The sequence below is a fragment of the Hyaena hyaena genome, unplaced genomic scaffold, assembly GCF_003009895.1.
Source record: "Hyaena hyaena isolate Hyena2069 unplaced genomic scaffold, ASM300989v1 scaffold_0, whole genome shotgun sequence".
NCBI lineage: Eukaryota > Metazoa > Chordata > Mammalia > Carnivora > Hyaenidae > Hyaena > Hyaena hyaena.
In genome coordinates this window covers 4,788,900-4,801,656 of record NW_024080632.1, presented here as the reverse complement: position 1 = coordinate 4,801,656, position 12,757 = coordinate 4,788,900, and the positions used below count along the sequence as shown (strand labels likewise).

The window sequence follows — 12,757 nt, the reverse complement described above, 5'->3', positions numbered from 1 at the left end:
GATGCGGGGCTGGAACTCACAAACTGTGAGATCATGACCTGAGCTGAAGTCGGATGTTTAACTGACTGAGCCACCCAGGGGCCCCTATATAAATCAGTCTTTATACCATCTCAAACTGGTTTCACCTCTGCCCTGTCAAAAAGTAAGGATGAACTAAATTCAGGATATTGGGGTGGGCCTGGGCAAGGAGACTGCAAAAGGAGACAGATGATGAGAATTCCTAAGACATGGTCACATCTCAATGCTTTCCCTTTACCTTCCTCTGATTCAGAGACCCTGGCACCTCCTCCGTGTTGCTGACACTGCTTTCCGGCACTTCACTCAGGTCTCCATTGGCTCTTTTCATTCTGGGGCTGTCACGGTTTTCCAGCGCAGAGACATCTGTGAGAGTCTCCTTTGGATAAAGTCTTTTAGGTGCTACTTTTCTCTGGATACATTCTGGGGCCTTACTGGTTACATTTTTACCAGCCTCTGAATTTGAACCCAGTCGATCTGACCTGAGGTATTAAGAGATTGAATGAACTGTTTGCTTAGGTATATATACTTTCATATAACTGATGAAGCAATATGGGATAACAGTGATAATACTGGCTTAGAGAATATATTGAAACAACACGGAGCTAGTTGTTGAAAGCTAAATTTTACATATTAGTTAGAAATATGTAGAATTACTTAGAAATTTTCCCTACAGATTCAAATTCTTCAGTGAAGCAACCCAGTGTGCATGAGACAAACCTGTAATATAGTTACAGGTCTGAAGTTAGAAAAAAAGTCAAATACTAAACATCTGTATGATAAAATTTTATACAGTCATTAAAAATCATGTTTCCAGGGCCACCTGGCTGGCTCAGTCAGTAGAGCGTGTGACTTGATCTCGCGGTTGTGAGTTCAAGCCCCACATGTTGTGTGTAGAAAGTACTTAAAATCTTAAAGAAAAATCATGTTTCCAAGTCATAATCAGTGATACTCGAACATATTCACAATATATTCCGTGGGGGGAAAACAGGATACAAAACTACATATGCTATATGATCCTGATCTTATTTTAAGACACAAGTGTATGCAAAATAAGAGAAAAAAAGGTGAGTCAAGTGGTAGCAGTGGCTATCTCCAGGTGGTGCAATTTTGATTCTCTTCTTTGTACTTTTCTGTATTTTCCAAATTTCCCATAGTACCTTTAAGCTACTTTTACAGTGAAGCACCCTGCACCAAAAAGGAAGGAAGGAAGGAAGGAAGGAAGGGGAAGAAAGAAAGAGAGAGAGAGAGAGAGAGAGAGAGAGAGAAAAGAAAAGAAAAGAAAAAGAAAGAAAGAAAGAAAGGAAGGGAGGGAGGGAGGGAGGGAGGAAGAAAAAGAAAGTTATTAAGAGACAAAAAAAAAAAAAAAGGAAAGAAAAACAATGGCTGTCCCCTTGTCTGAGAAAGAGAATTCTAGGCAGTGAATAGAAACTGTCCGGTGAAGCTTAACACTGTATCCCTCCTAAAAAATGACTACCAAAAATGGAAATGAGTTTTGGGTAATAACAAAGATAAGCCAGACAGTCCTATTAAATTCTGATCAGAATAGAAAAAGCAAATTTATAATGCATTACTGAGGATATTTCAATGCTTGTTAGGTCCCACAGTAGCTCTTCCTGATTCAGTCAATCTGATCTAATGTTTTGTTCCTTGATTGTTTCCTAAACGAATGCCAATAAATTATTTCAGAATAAGACTGCAATAGCTTTTTCCCAAACAATAAAAACGTTGAAACATTGGCCTTACCTTTTTTGTTTTTGCGAAAGACACAGTGACTGTGGAGAAGATGCTCTACTTGGCTCATCAGCTAATGTAGCCAAAATAAAGTTAGCTTCCAACAACATATCATCAATACTTAAGGCCATAGGTCTAAAAAAAAGGCAAAGTCAGAGCAAACATCATACACATTTTCTGATGGATATTGGGAAAACATTAGAAAATGACACTAAATTCAAGAGTAAAAAGAGACAATAGAAGTCCTTTTGGTCTTTTCACAAATTTAACACAGTCCTAAGAGCTGAAAGGGACCTTGACATCATTAGATCCAGTTTCATAAAATACATCTACCCTAACCTAATCTCATTTGAAATTTTAGTTCTGAAATACCATATAAAATATCAGAACTTCATAGAGATTAGATTTATTTAAGCCATGTATAATTTTCTAATTAGGCAACTTATTTGGTACCATGTCAAATTTATAAGTTTTCACTCTGCAGAATATATCTTCCTCAATTACCAATTAAAAATGCTGTGTTATGGCATCCTTCAAAATTTTAGTTTGATAAGTGTTGCTAATAAAGTAAGCAATTCCTGAGGTGTGAATTAACTGCAAAGCGATCCAAAGGGTTTTATTATTGATATATAACAATAAAAAAACTCAGAAAAATTCCCAAGGACCTACTTCCCAGGAAAATCAAAATGAATGGCTATAGGAGCATGTGTAGCTTCTGAAAATGTCAGCATTCCCTGAAAGAAAAAAAGAAGAAAAATACTTGTAATATTTAGTTAAAAACTACCAGTGAAATTTTGACACAAACTTTTCTTTACCTTCAGTTCTTTGAAGCAAAATGTTATTTCACTATCAACTCCAATTTGAAAGAAGTCAAACTCATCTGGGGCAACAAACATCTCACTGTACACAGAACTGGTCAAATCTGTTCAATGTTATAGGAAAATAATGAATAAAATTAGTTCCAGAGGTACTTGTGAAATTTTTAAAAAACATTTTGAGAGAGAGAGCATGTATGAGCATGGAGACAGAGAGAGAGAGAGAGAGAGAGAGAGAGAGAGAGAGAGAAGCCCAAGTAGGCTCCACGCTGTCAGCACAGAGCCCAGTGTGGGGCTCAATCTCACAAACTGAGATCATGACCTGAACTGAAATTAAGAGTCAGGTGCTTAACCCACTGAGCCACCCAGGCACCCCATTTGTTAAATTTTAATATGAAAACACAACTGTAAGTGGTATATTAAAAGCCACAAATCCTTTGATATTCCTTCATTGAGAGATGGGGTCTATGTCCATGTCCCCTTCTCTTAATTTTGGGTAGGAGGGCTCTCTGACTACTGTGACGAGTAGGATATGGTGCTATAGATGAAATGGCCTGGCGCTGGTTTCTGATCCCAGGCCTTAAGAAACTGGCAACTTCTACTTCCTCTATTCTCTACCCACTTCTTCTGTCCTATAACACTCACTTTTGGAACTCAGCCAGCATGGTGAGTTCATGCCATATGAATGAAGTCTGAGTTAACGGAGAGGCCATATCTATTGCAGTCACTCTGGTTAACAGCCCACCTGCATTCCCAGCATCAACTACCAGAGATCCTGGATGTCCAGATGATTCCAGACCCAGCCACTATCTAACTGCAACTGCATGAAAGACTCCCAAGTGAGAACTGTCTAGCTGAGCCCCACAAACCCGCAGAAACATAAGTGACAAGAATACATTATTTTGTTTATTCACTATAAAAATGTTTGATATAAATGCTCAGAGGTATATACACGCACAAGTATGTTTTCTTCCATTTTCTTTTTATACCTTACTTGAAGTGTAATTAATATACACTGTTTTTTTTATGTTTTATTTAGTTCTGAGAGAGAGAGAGAGAGAGAGGCAGTGTGAGCAGGGGAGGGTCAGAGAGAGAGGGAGACACAGAATCTGAAACAGGCTCCAGGCTCTGAGCTGGCTGTCAGCACAGAGCCCGACGTGGGGCCCGAACCCACAATTGGTGAGATCATGACCTGAACCGAATTCGGACGCTTAACCGACTGAGCCCTAATATACACTGTTACATTAGTTTCAGGTATATAATAATTCAACAATTCTATACATTCCTCAGTATTCATCAATATAAGTGTACTCTTAATCCCCTTTATATCATCCATGTCCCCACTTACCTTACCTCTACCAACTACTAGTTTGTTCTCTACATTTATGAGAATACTGGGGTGCCTAAGTGGCTCAGTTGGTTAAGCATCTGACTTTGGCTCAGGTCATGATCTCACAGCTTGTGAGTTCAAGTCCTGCATCGGGCTCTGTGCTGACAGCTCAGAGCCTGGAGCCTGCTTCAGATTCTGTGTCTCCCTCTCTCTCTGCCCCACCCCTGCTCATTCTCTGTCTCTCCTTCAAAAATAAATAAACATTCAAAAAAATTTTTAAAGAATGGTTTTTGTCTCTTCTTTGTTCATTCATTTTGTTTCTTAAATTCCACATATGAGAGAAATCATATGGTATTTGTCTTTCTCTGATTTATTTATTGCACTTAGCATTATATCCTTTAGGTACACCCATGTTGTTGCAAATGGCAAAATAACATTATTTTTTATGGCTGAGTAATATTACATTACATACATACCACATCTTCTTTATCCATTCATCTATGGATAGACTTGGGTTGCTTCCAAATCGTGGCCATTATAAATAATGCTGCAGTGAACACAGGGGTGCATATACCTTTTCAAATCAGTGTTTACATTTTCTTTGGGTAAATACCCAATAGTGGAATTATTGGCTCATATCGTATTTATTAAGTTTATTTATTTAAGAGAGAGAGAGAGAAAGAGAGAGAGAGCATGAGTGGCTAAGGCGCAGAGAGAGAGGTAGAGAGAGGATCTCAAGCAGGTTCCATGTTGTCAGCACAGAGCCCGAGACAAAGCTCAATCTCACAAACTATGATTCCATAACCTGAGCCAAAATCAAGGGTCGGACACTTTAACCAACTGAGCCACCCAGGTGCCCCTGGTATTTCAATTTTTAGTTTTTTTCAGGAAACTCTATACTATTTTACACAGAGGCTGCACCAATTTATATTCTCACCATCAGTGCACAAGAGTTGTTTTTTCTCAACATCCTTGCCAACACTTGTTATTTCTTGTGTTTTTTATTTTAGCCCTTCTGACAGCTGTTAAGATGATTATCTCATTCCGGGTTTTTTTTTCTTTAAAGAAAAGCAGACTACCACATGCAGCACCTCATCTGGATGTGTCTCGAGTCTTGGAAGCTTGACTACCCAAGTGCTCCTGCAAAAGGACCATGAGAACTTGTTTGAAGGCTCTAGCAGGGGAGAGCAGCTACTCCTGGACAGTCCTCTACTGGGGAAGGTCGTCCTCTTCAACTGAGCATACAGCTTTGGGAGGGACATACATCGAGGAGTGAGGGAGGAAGAGGACACCCGCCTAGCCAGCCAGATCAGTCGAATCAACCTTGGTGATGGATGGGTTAACAGATATTGCAGCCAGGTCGCCCTCACATCCTTACTGTGGTTTGGATTTGCATTTCCCTGCTGATGAGTGATGGTAAGCATCTTTTCATATGTCTGTGGCCATCTGTACGCATTCTTTGGAAGAATGGGTATTCAGGTCCTCTGCCCATTTTTAATTGGATTACTTTTAATAGCTTTATAGTATTTCATTACTTTCACTCAACCAATTTTCTGTCGTTAGATCTGAATTATAGAAGATGTTCCAAAGTATTAAAACTGCTTATCTCTGAATAGTGGGATTTCAGGTGACTTCTTTTTTATTAGTGTTTATTTTGTGTTTTTTATTTTCTTCAATGAATGTGAATTGTGTAAAAACAAATGATAAATGGTATATATTTTTTAAAAGGACCAAACACTATCCTAAAAATACATTCATATCAAAGAAGAAGGCTCATGTCACTTCCAGTGTACTAGCACAGAGTGAGTTCAATAATAAACAACTGGTGGGTGACTGGGGGGCTCAGTCAGTTAAGTGTCCAACTATGATTCAGGTCATGATCTCACGGTTTGTGGGTTTGAGCCCCACATCAAGTTCTGTGCTGACAGCTCAGAGTCTGGAACCTGCTTCAGATTCTGTGTCTCCCTCGCTCTCTGGCCCTCCCCCACTGCATTCTGTCTCTGTCTCTCAAAAATGAATAAATTTTTTAAAAATTAAAATAAAATTAACAATTGGGTCCCCAATTGCTACTGGTGCCTGAATGTCCCCAGTCAACCATAACTATAATTACTCATTAGAAAGCTGCTCACAAGGGACAGTGTCTCCTGGTAACTAAATGGCCACCTTTATTCAGAGATGGCATTATGGAATATAAAACAGATCCTTTCACTAGAACAAACATATATTTTCCAGATCATGCACTTCTGAGTGTCAAAAGACAATGCTAGATAAGACCAGTGAGAAGTAATAATAGCACAGTGGTATTGAGCCTGTGCCTTGAAGCCTACATTCAGATAATAATCCAGCACTTACTGTGACACCAGGCAAGTCACTTAATTTCTCTGTGCTTCATATTCTTCACATGGAAAAATGGGCATAACAGTACGCACATCACAGAGCTGTTACAAAGATCACACCAATTCATAAACGGAAACCACTTAAGAAAGAACATGGCGCAAACTAAACACCACTAAGATCATCTGATCCAACTTTAGCCCTGGTTCTACTGGTTTTTCACTTCAAAATAATACAATTCTCTCCCTTTGCATTCTTCACTGCTATCACTCACACACACACACACACACACACACACTACACAAAAGTTAAAGAGTCACAAACAGCTTGTGCCCAAAAGACCCTAGTCAATTGATAGCAAAACTCCCAATTTAATCATGCCTTAGTTTCTCCATTCAATCCAGATAGCTCTTGAAAGAGCTGACTTAAGTATTCACATTTTTTGCCAAGTGTATTTGCCATCTGGAATATCCTACATCTCTAATTTGAAGCCACTTTTTCTTCTTACGTGATCAAAGATAATCTCAATTGAATTGCTCCCTCTTAATTTTTTTGTGCTAAACACAAAGGGTGATAAAAGATGAAAAACAGGGGCAAGTGGCTGGCTTTTTAGAAAAGCATGCAACTCTTGATCTTGGGGTTGTGAGTTCGAGCCCCATGGTGGGTGTAGAAATTATTTAAAAAACAAAACAAAACTTAAAAAATAGATGAAAAACAGATAATAAAATCTTTTTTTTAATGTTTTATTTATTTCTGAGAGAGAGAGACAGTATGAGCAGGGGAGGGTCAGAGAGAGAGGGAGACACAGAATCCGAAACAGTCTCCAGGCTCTAAGCTAGCTGCCAGCACAGAGCCCGATGTGGGGCTCGAGCCCGCGAACCATGAGATCATGACCTAAGCCAAAGTTGGACGCTCAACCGACTGAGCCACCCAGGTGCCCCGAAAAACAGATCATAAAATCTTAACTGAAGATATACTTTTCTCAATAACCATTCTCCTAATTGTATATTTTTTATGTTTTTTTTAATGTTTATTTTTGAGGAGAAAAAGTGAGTGCACATGTGGGGGAGAAGCAGAGAGAGACACAGAATTTGAAGCAGCCTCCAGGCTCTGAGGTATCAGCACAGAGCCTGAAACAGGGGGGTGAACTCGTGAACCGTGAGATCATGACCTGAGCTGAAGTTGGATGCTTAGCCAACTGAGCCACCCAGACCGCCCACCATTCTCCTAATTTTAAAACAATCTGTATTTCTAAAAATAAACTCAAAATGGATGAAAGACCTAAACATAAGACAGGAAACCATCAAAATCCTAGAGGAGAAAGCAGGCAAAAACCTCTTTGACCTCAGCCATAGCAACTTCTTACTCAGCAGGTCTCTAGAAGCAACAGAAACAAAAGCAAAAATGAACTATTGGGAACTCATCAAAATAAAAACCTTCTGCACCGCAAAGGAAAAAATCAGCAAAACCAAAAGGTAATCAACAGAATGGAAGAAGATATTTGCAAATGACATATCAGATAAAGGGTTAGTATCCAAAATCTATAAAGAACTTACCAAAGTCAACACCCAAAAAACAAATAAGTGAAGAAATGTACAAAAAACATGAGTAGACACTTCTCCAAAAAAGATATCCAGATGACTAACAGACACATGAAAAAACGTTCAACATCACTCATCATCAGGGAAATACAAATCAAAACCGCAATAATATACCACCTTACACCTGTCAGAATGGCTAACATTAACAACTCAGGCAACAACAGATGTTGGCAAGGAGGATCTCTTTTGCACTGCTGGTGGGAATGCAAACTGGTGCAGCCACTCTGGAAAACAATATGAAGCTTCCTCAAAAAATTAAAAAAGTAGAACTACCCTATTACCCCAAAATTTCTCTATTAGGTATTTATCCAAGGGGTTTCATGCTGTTTCAAAGGGGCACATGCACCCCAATGCTTATAGCAGCGCTACTGACAACAGCCAAAGTACGGAAAGAGCCCAAATGTCCATCAATGATGAATGGATAAAGAAGATGTGGTGTATATATACAATAGACTATTACTTGGGAATCAAAAAGAATGAAATCTTGTCATTGGCAATCTAATGTGGATGGAACTAGAGGGCAATATGCTAAACGAAATTAGAGAAAGACAAATATCATGTGACTTCACTCATATGAGGAACTTAAAATACAAAACAGATGAACATAAGGGAAGGGAAGCAGAAATAATATTCAAAAAAGGGAGGAGGACAAAACATAAGAGACTCTTAAATATAGAGAAAAACAGAGGGTTACCAGAGGAGTTGTGGGAGGGGGGATGGCCTAAATGGGTTAAGGGGCATTAAGGAATCTACTGCTGAAGTCATAATTGCACTATATGCTAACTAACTTGGATGTAAGTTTAAAAATAAATCAATTAATTAATATTTTAAAAAAACAACCTGAATTTCAAAGCCAAATATTTTAATTACTGGTTGTGTTCCATTTCCTGGATCTCTCACAATTGTTAATGATCTTTCTACATCTTACTTCTTTTTAGACAAGAATAAATGTTATGGCACTAATGTTTATTGTGGTCAGTAATCAAGAAAGCCAGGAAGTGACATTCCATCCAAGTGTCACGGCAGATGTAGTCCTTACCCATTGGTTCGTCACTGGAACTCTTAAGGCAAACACTGAGTGGGGTAACGGCAAGAGTAACCTCCTCTTGACTTGATGTGAAAAGAACAATTGCCTCAGCAAGAACTCTACAAAATGTAAAGAAAAGTATTACATTATTTGAAGAACAAGCAGAAAAAAATAATCTTATTAAATATGACTCAAATCTTTAATCTGGAAATAAACAGGTCAGGCTAGATTTTAAAAGGCTTACCAAAATTTTTTTTTCTTTCTTCTATGTGAGCTGCAATATTTTTAGTATATTTTAAAATGGTAACTTCATTTGACAGGCCAAGAGAATAGTAAAATATATTCTTAGTAAGACATGTGAAAGCTGCAGGATAAACCAGACCTTGGAAGAAAATGTCTTTAATTCTATGTTTTTATATGCTCAATATATTTTGTAATGGCCTGCAATCATATGCCCAAGGGAGATATAAGAAAACATAGTTGTTCAAATAGAACCTGCTGGAGACCCAGGTGAGGGTAGAAGTTTACAAGCAGCCTACTGCCTATATTCTCTTTCCCTTTGTTACTTGACCTACATTATTACCTATTACTTTCAAGGTTGTCTTGACATCCCAAATGCCCTTTTATCCTGGGGCTACCTTTTTAAAAACATCTTTATTGATATAGAATTCACATACTGCACAATTGACAGATTTAAAGTTTTTAATTTGTATTTCTCTAACTACTAATGAGCACCTTTTCATGTGCTTTCAGCCATTTGTATATCTTCTTTGGCAAAATATCTATTCAAATCCTTTGCTGGCTTTTAATTAGGTTATCTTTTTATTATTGCATTACAACTTCTGGGATGTTTTTAGAATTGAGGCGTTGTTAGATAAAAATGAGGTTCTTAGAATTCATGTAATGTTGGTGTTAACCCAATGCTAGACATTAGCTCAGCAGTGTTTCTTTTTTTTTTTTTTTAAAGAAGAATATTTTTATTTATTTTATTATTTTTTTTTTAATGTTTTATTTATTTCTAGGAGAGAGAGAGAGAGACAGCGTGAGCAGGGGAGGGTCAGAGAGAGAGGGAGTCACAGACTGAAACAGGCTCCAGGCTCTGAGCTGGCAGTCAGCACAGAGCCCGACGCGGGGCTCGAACCCACGAACCGCGAGATCATGACCTAAGCGAAAGTCGGACGCTTAACCGACTAAGCCACCCAGGCGCCCCCTCAGCAGTGTTTCTTGATGTCAAAATATCAGGAACACCTACCAAGCTCACCTAGAACTTTTCCAGTGTTACAGGGGAGGTGTTTTATAAGTTACCAAATAACCTGATATTAAAAAGTGACAGCATAGGGGTACTGATTGGCTTAGTTTGTTAAGCAGCTGAGTCTTGATTTTGGCTCCGGTCATGATCTCACAGTTTGTGAGATCAAGTCCCACGTCGGACTCTGCATTGATAGCATGGAGTCTACTTGGGATTCTCTCTCTCTCTCCTCGCTCTCTGTCCCTCCCTCTGCTCTCTCTCTCAAAATAAATTTAAAAACATTTTTTAAAAATGACAACATAGTGTTCAAATTCAAAAACGAAGAAAAATACAATTCCTAAAAAAAGTATGAAAAGATGCTTAAACTCCCTAGCAATAAACACAACAAAAAAGAACATCTAATAATATAATTTTCTACCTATCAGGTTGGCAGAAATTTTAAGGATTGATCATATCTTTTACTTGAAAGGATTCCCCTATACTTCTGGTGGGAATGTAAACTGGCACAACTTTTAAGACCACAATTTGGGGGTGCCTGGGTGGTTCAGTCGGTTAAGCATCCCTTGGCTCAAGTCATGATCTCACAGTTGTGAGATCAAGGCCCACATTGGTGTGGACCCTGCTTGGGATTCTCTCTCTCCCTCTGCCCCTCCCCAACTCTCTCTCAAAAAAAAAAAAAAAGAGTAAGATTGATTTAAGGGAACTGATATAGAAACTTAAAAAAGCAAGTTGCCTGGGACAACTGGGTGGCTCAGTCAGTTGAATGTTTGACTTCTACTCAGGTCATGAGTTCCTGGTCCATGAGTTTGAGCCTGTGTCGGGCTCTGTGCTGACAGCTCAGAGCCTAGAGCCTGCTTCAGATTCTGTGTCTCCCTCTCTCTCTGCCTCTCCCCCACTTGCTCTCTGTCTCTCTCAAAAATAAACATTTTTTAAAATTTTTAATAAAGTATTTTTTAAAAAGTAAGTTGCCCAACAATAGCAGGATATTTGCTTTGAAAAAATCATTTATAAGTATGTGTCTAGTATGTAATATAAATCTGAGAGAGGGGAAGGAGGAAGAAAGATACCCACAGCTATAGGGGGAGGGAGAGCTATAAAGACTGGCTATTAGAGAAGATCTACAAGGATATACACCAAATTGTTGACTGATGTTAACTCTGCCAAGCAGGACAGAGGGAACAAGTAGAGAGAAAGACTTTTCATTATTTTACCTTTGCACTCCTCTATAGATTCTAGATGCTTTCATAATTTATAAACAATAAGGATAAAATATCTCTTGGCTCACAAAGTAATTAATGTTTAATGCTACAGCTTAACTTAAAAAAAATGAGTGCAGTTTTACTGACAAATGAACCTAACTCATTCTCTAAAGAAAAAATGCAAACATTTGGGATAAAATCAGTTTACATCAAAAATATTAAAGTTTCCCTGTGTGGTGTGTTCTAAGACTCAGACAGAGGCCAGTCAGTTGAGTTCAGGTCATGTTCTCATGCTCATGGGTTCAAGCCCCGCATTGGGCTCTGTGCTGACAGTTCAGACCTGGAACCTGCTTCAGATTCTATGTCTTCATCTCTCTCCCCCTCCCTCATTTCCCTCCTCTCAAAAATAGATAAACATTACATTTTTTTTTAATGATTCAGAAGACAATATATAAATGCAAAGTATTATTAGGTAAAATCTCTCTCTCTTGGTTTCACTTGATATAAAAATCCACTAACAGGACAGTTTTAGAACTTTCTTGCCACTAAATTATCATTGCTACCATTATGCAGCTACATTATCTGCTATTATCTTTCTGATGGCTTCCTCTTTACTTTGTAAGGTGATTTCTACAAGTTAAATATTAGCATTTTAAAAAATACATATAATTGATTCTACAGCTTAATTCTTTACTCTGTGCCCATGTTATATTCAGAAAAAGAAAAATAAAACACCGGAGAATTCATTACCTTGGTTGAATCATTAGTGTATTAGAACACATATTCTTTTCAAAAATAACTTGCAAGGGCTGACTTTCTTGAAAACATACATTATGAGTTCTTCTAATACCTTAAAAAGAATAAATCAACCTATTAATAATTAAGTCCAAAATGAACTATTTAAAAGGTCTAAGTGTCACAGCCAAGTTAAAATAATAAAATTAAAGTAACATTTACTATCAGGCAGATGCATACATAGCTTGAAGGAACACTATTCCTTTACGAAATGTGTTTATCGCCCCCTAGTGGACACCATGCAACATGCTAGGTCCTTGGACACTATCAGTCAGTAGAGGTCCCAAGTTCTTTTGAAATACAAGTTATTTCTTAAATTGTGTGTAAAATAGTGGTTGCCCATTACAGTTCACATACTTATGATTCCCTTTCACCACCTTTTACCCAGGTTTATTATTTCCAGATTTCTCAGACTTTCAGAAGTCTGACATGAACATATGGTCCGTGAATTCTCTTCTTCTGAGAGGAGGAAGGGAAGAGTGTGTAGCCATAAAGGCTATGACCGTAGGTGCCAGGAACTGTGGTACACATTCTACATACATTACCCCTAATCTTCACAATATTCCTATGGTGTAGGCACTTAATCTCAGAAGAGGAAACTGTAGCTTGGACAGACTGACTGACTTGTCAAGCCTATGCTATTTTAACATGTATAGTT

At 38.2% G+C, this 12,757-nt stretch overlaps 1 protein-coding gene across 7 annotated transcripts in view; it reads right to left on the bottom strand.

The window, feature by feature from the left end:
* RAD9B (RAD9 checkpoint clamp component B) overlaps positions 1–12,757 on the bottom strand; it is a 30,955-nt gene that overhangs the window by 8,026 nt on the left and 10,172 nt on the right. For 6 of the 7 annotated variants that reach the window (XM_039247658.1, XM_039247728.1, XM_039247279.1 and 3 more), the window contains 6 exons: positions 12,055–12,154; positions 8,869–8,975; positions 2,565–2,671; positions 2,419–2,483; positions 1,762–1,884; positions 257–497 (listed from right to left, as the gene is read on the bottom strand). In XM_039247658.1, the coding sequence (XP_039103589.1) occupies positions 257–497; positions 1,762–1,884; positions 2,419–2,483; positions 2,565–2,671; positions 8,869–8,975; positions 12,055–12,154 (743 nt within the window). Of the gene's footprint in view, positions 1–47; positions 133–256; positions 498–1,761; positions 1,885–2,418; positions 2,484–2,564; positions 2,672–8,868; positions 8,976–12,054; positions 12,155–12,757 lie in introns of those variants that run through there. The other variant, XM_039247429.1, reaches the window with a different exon arrangement.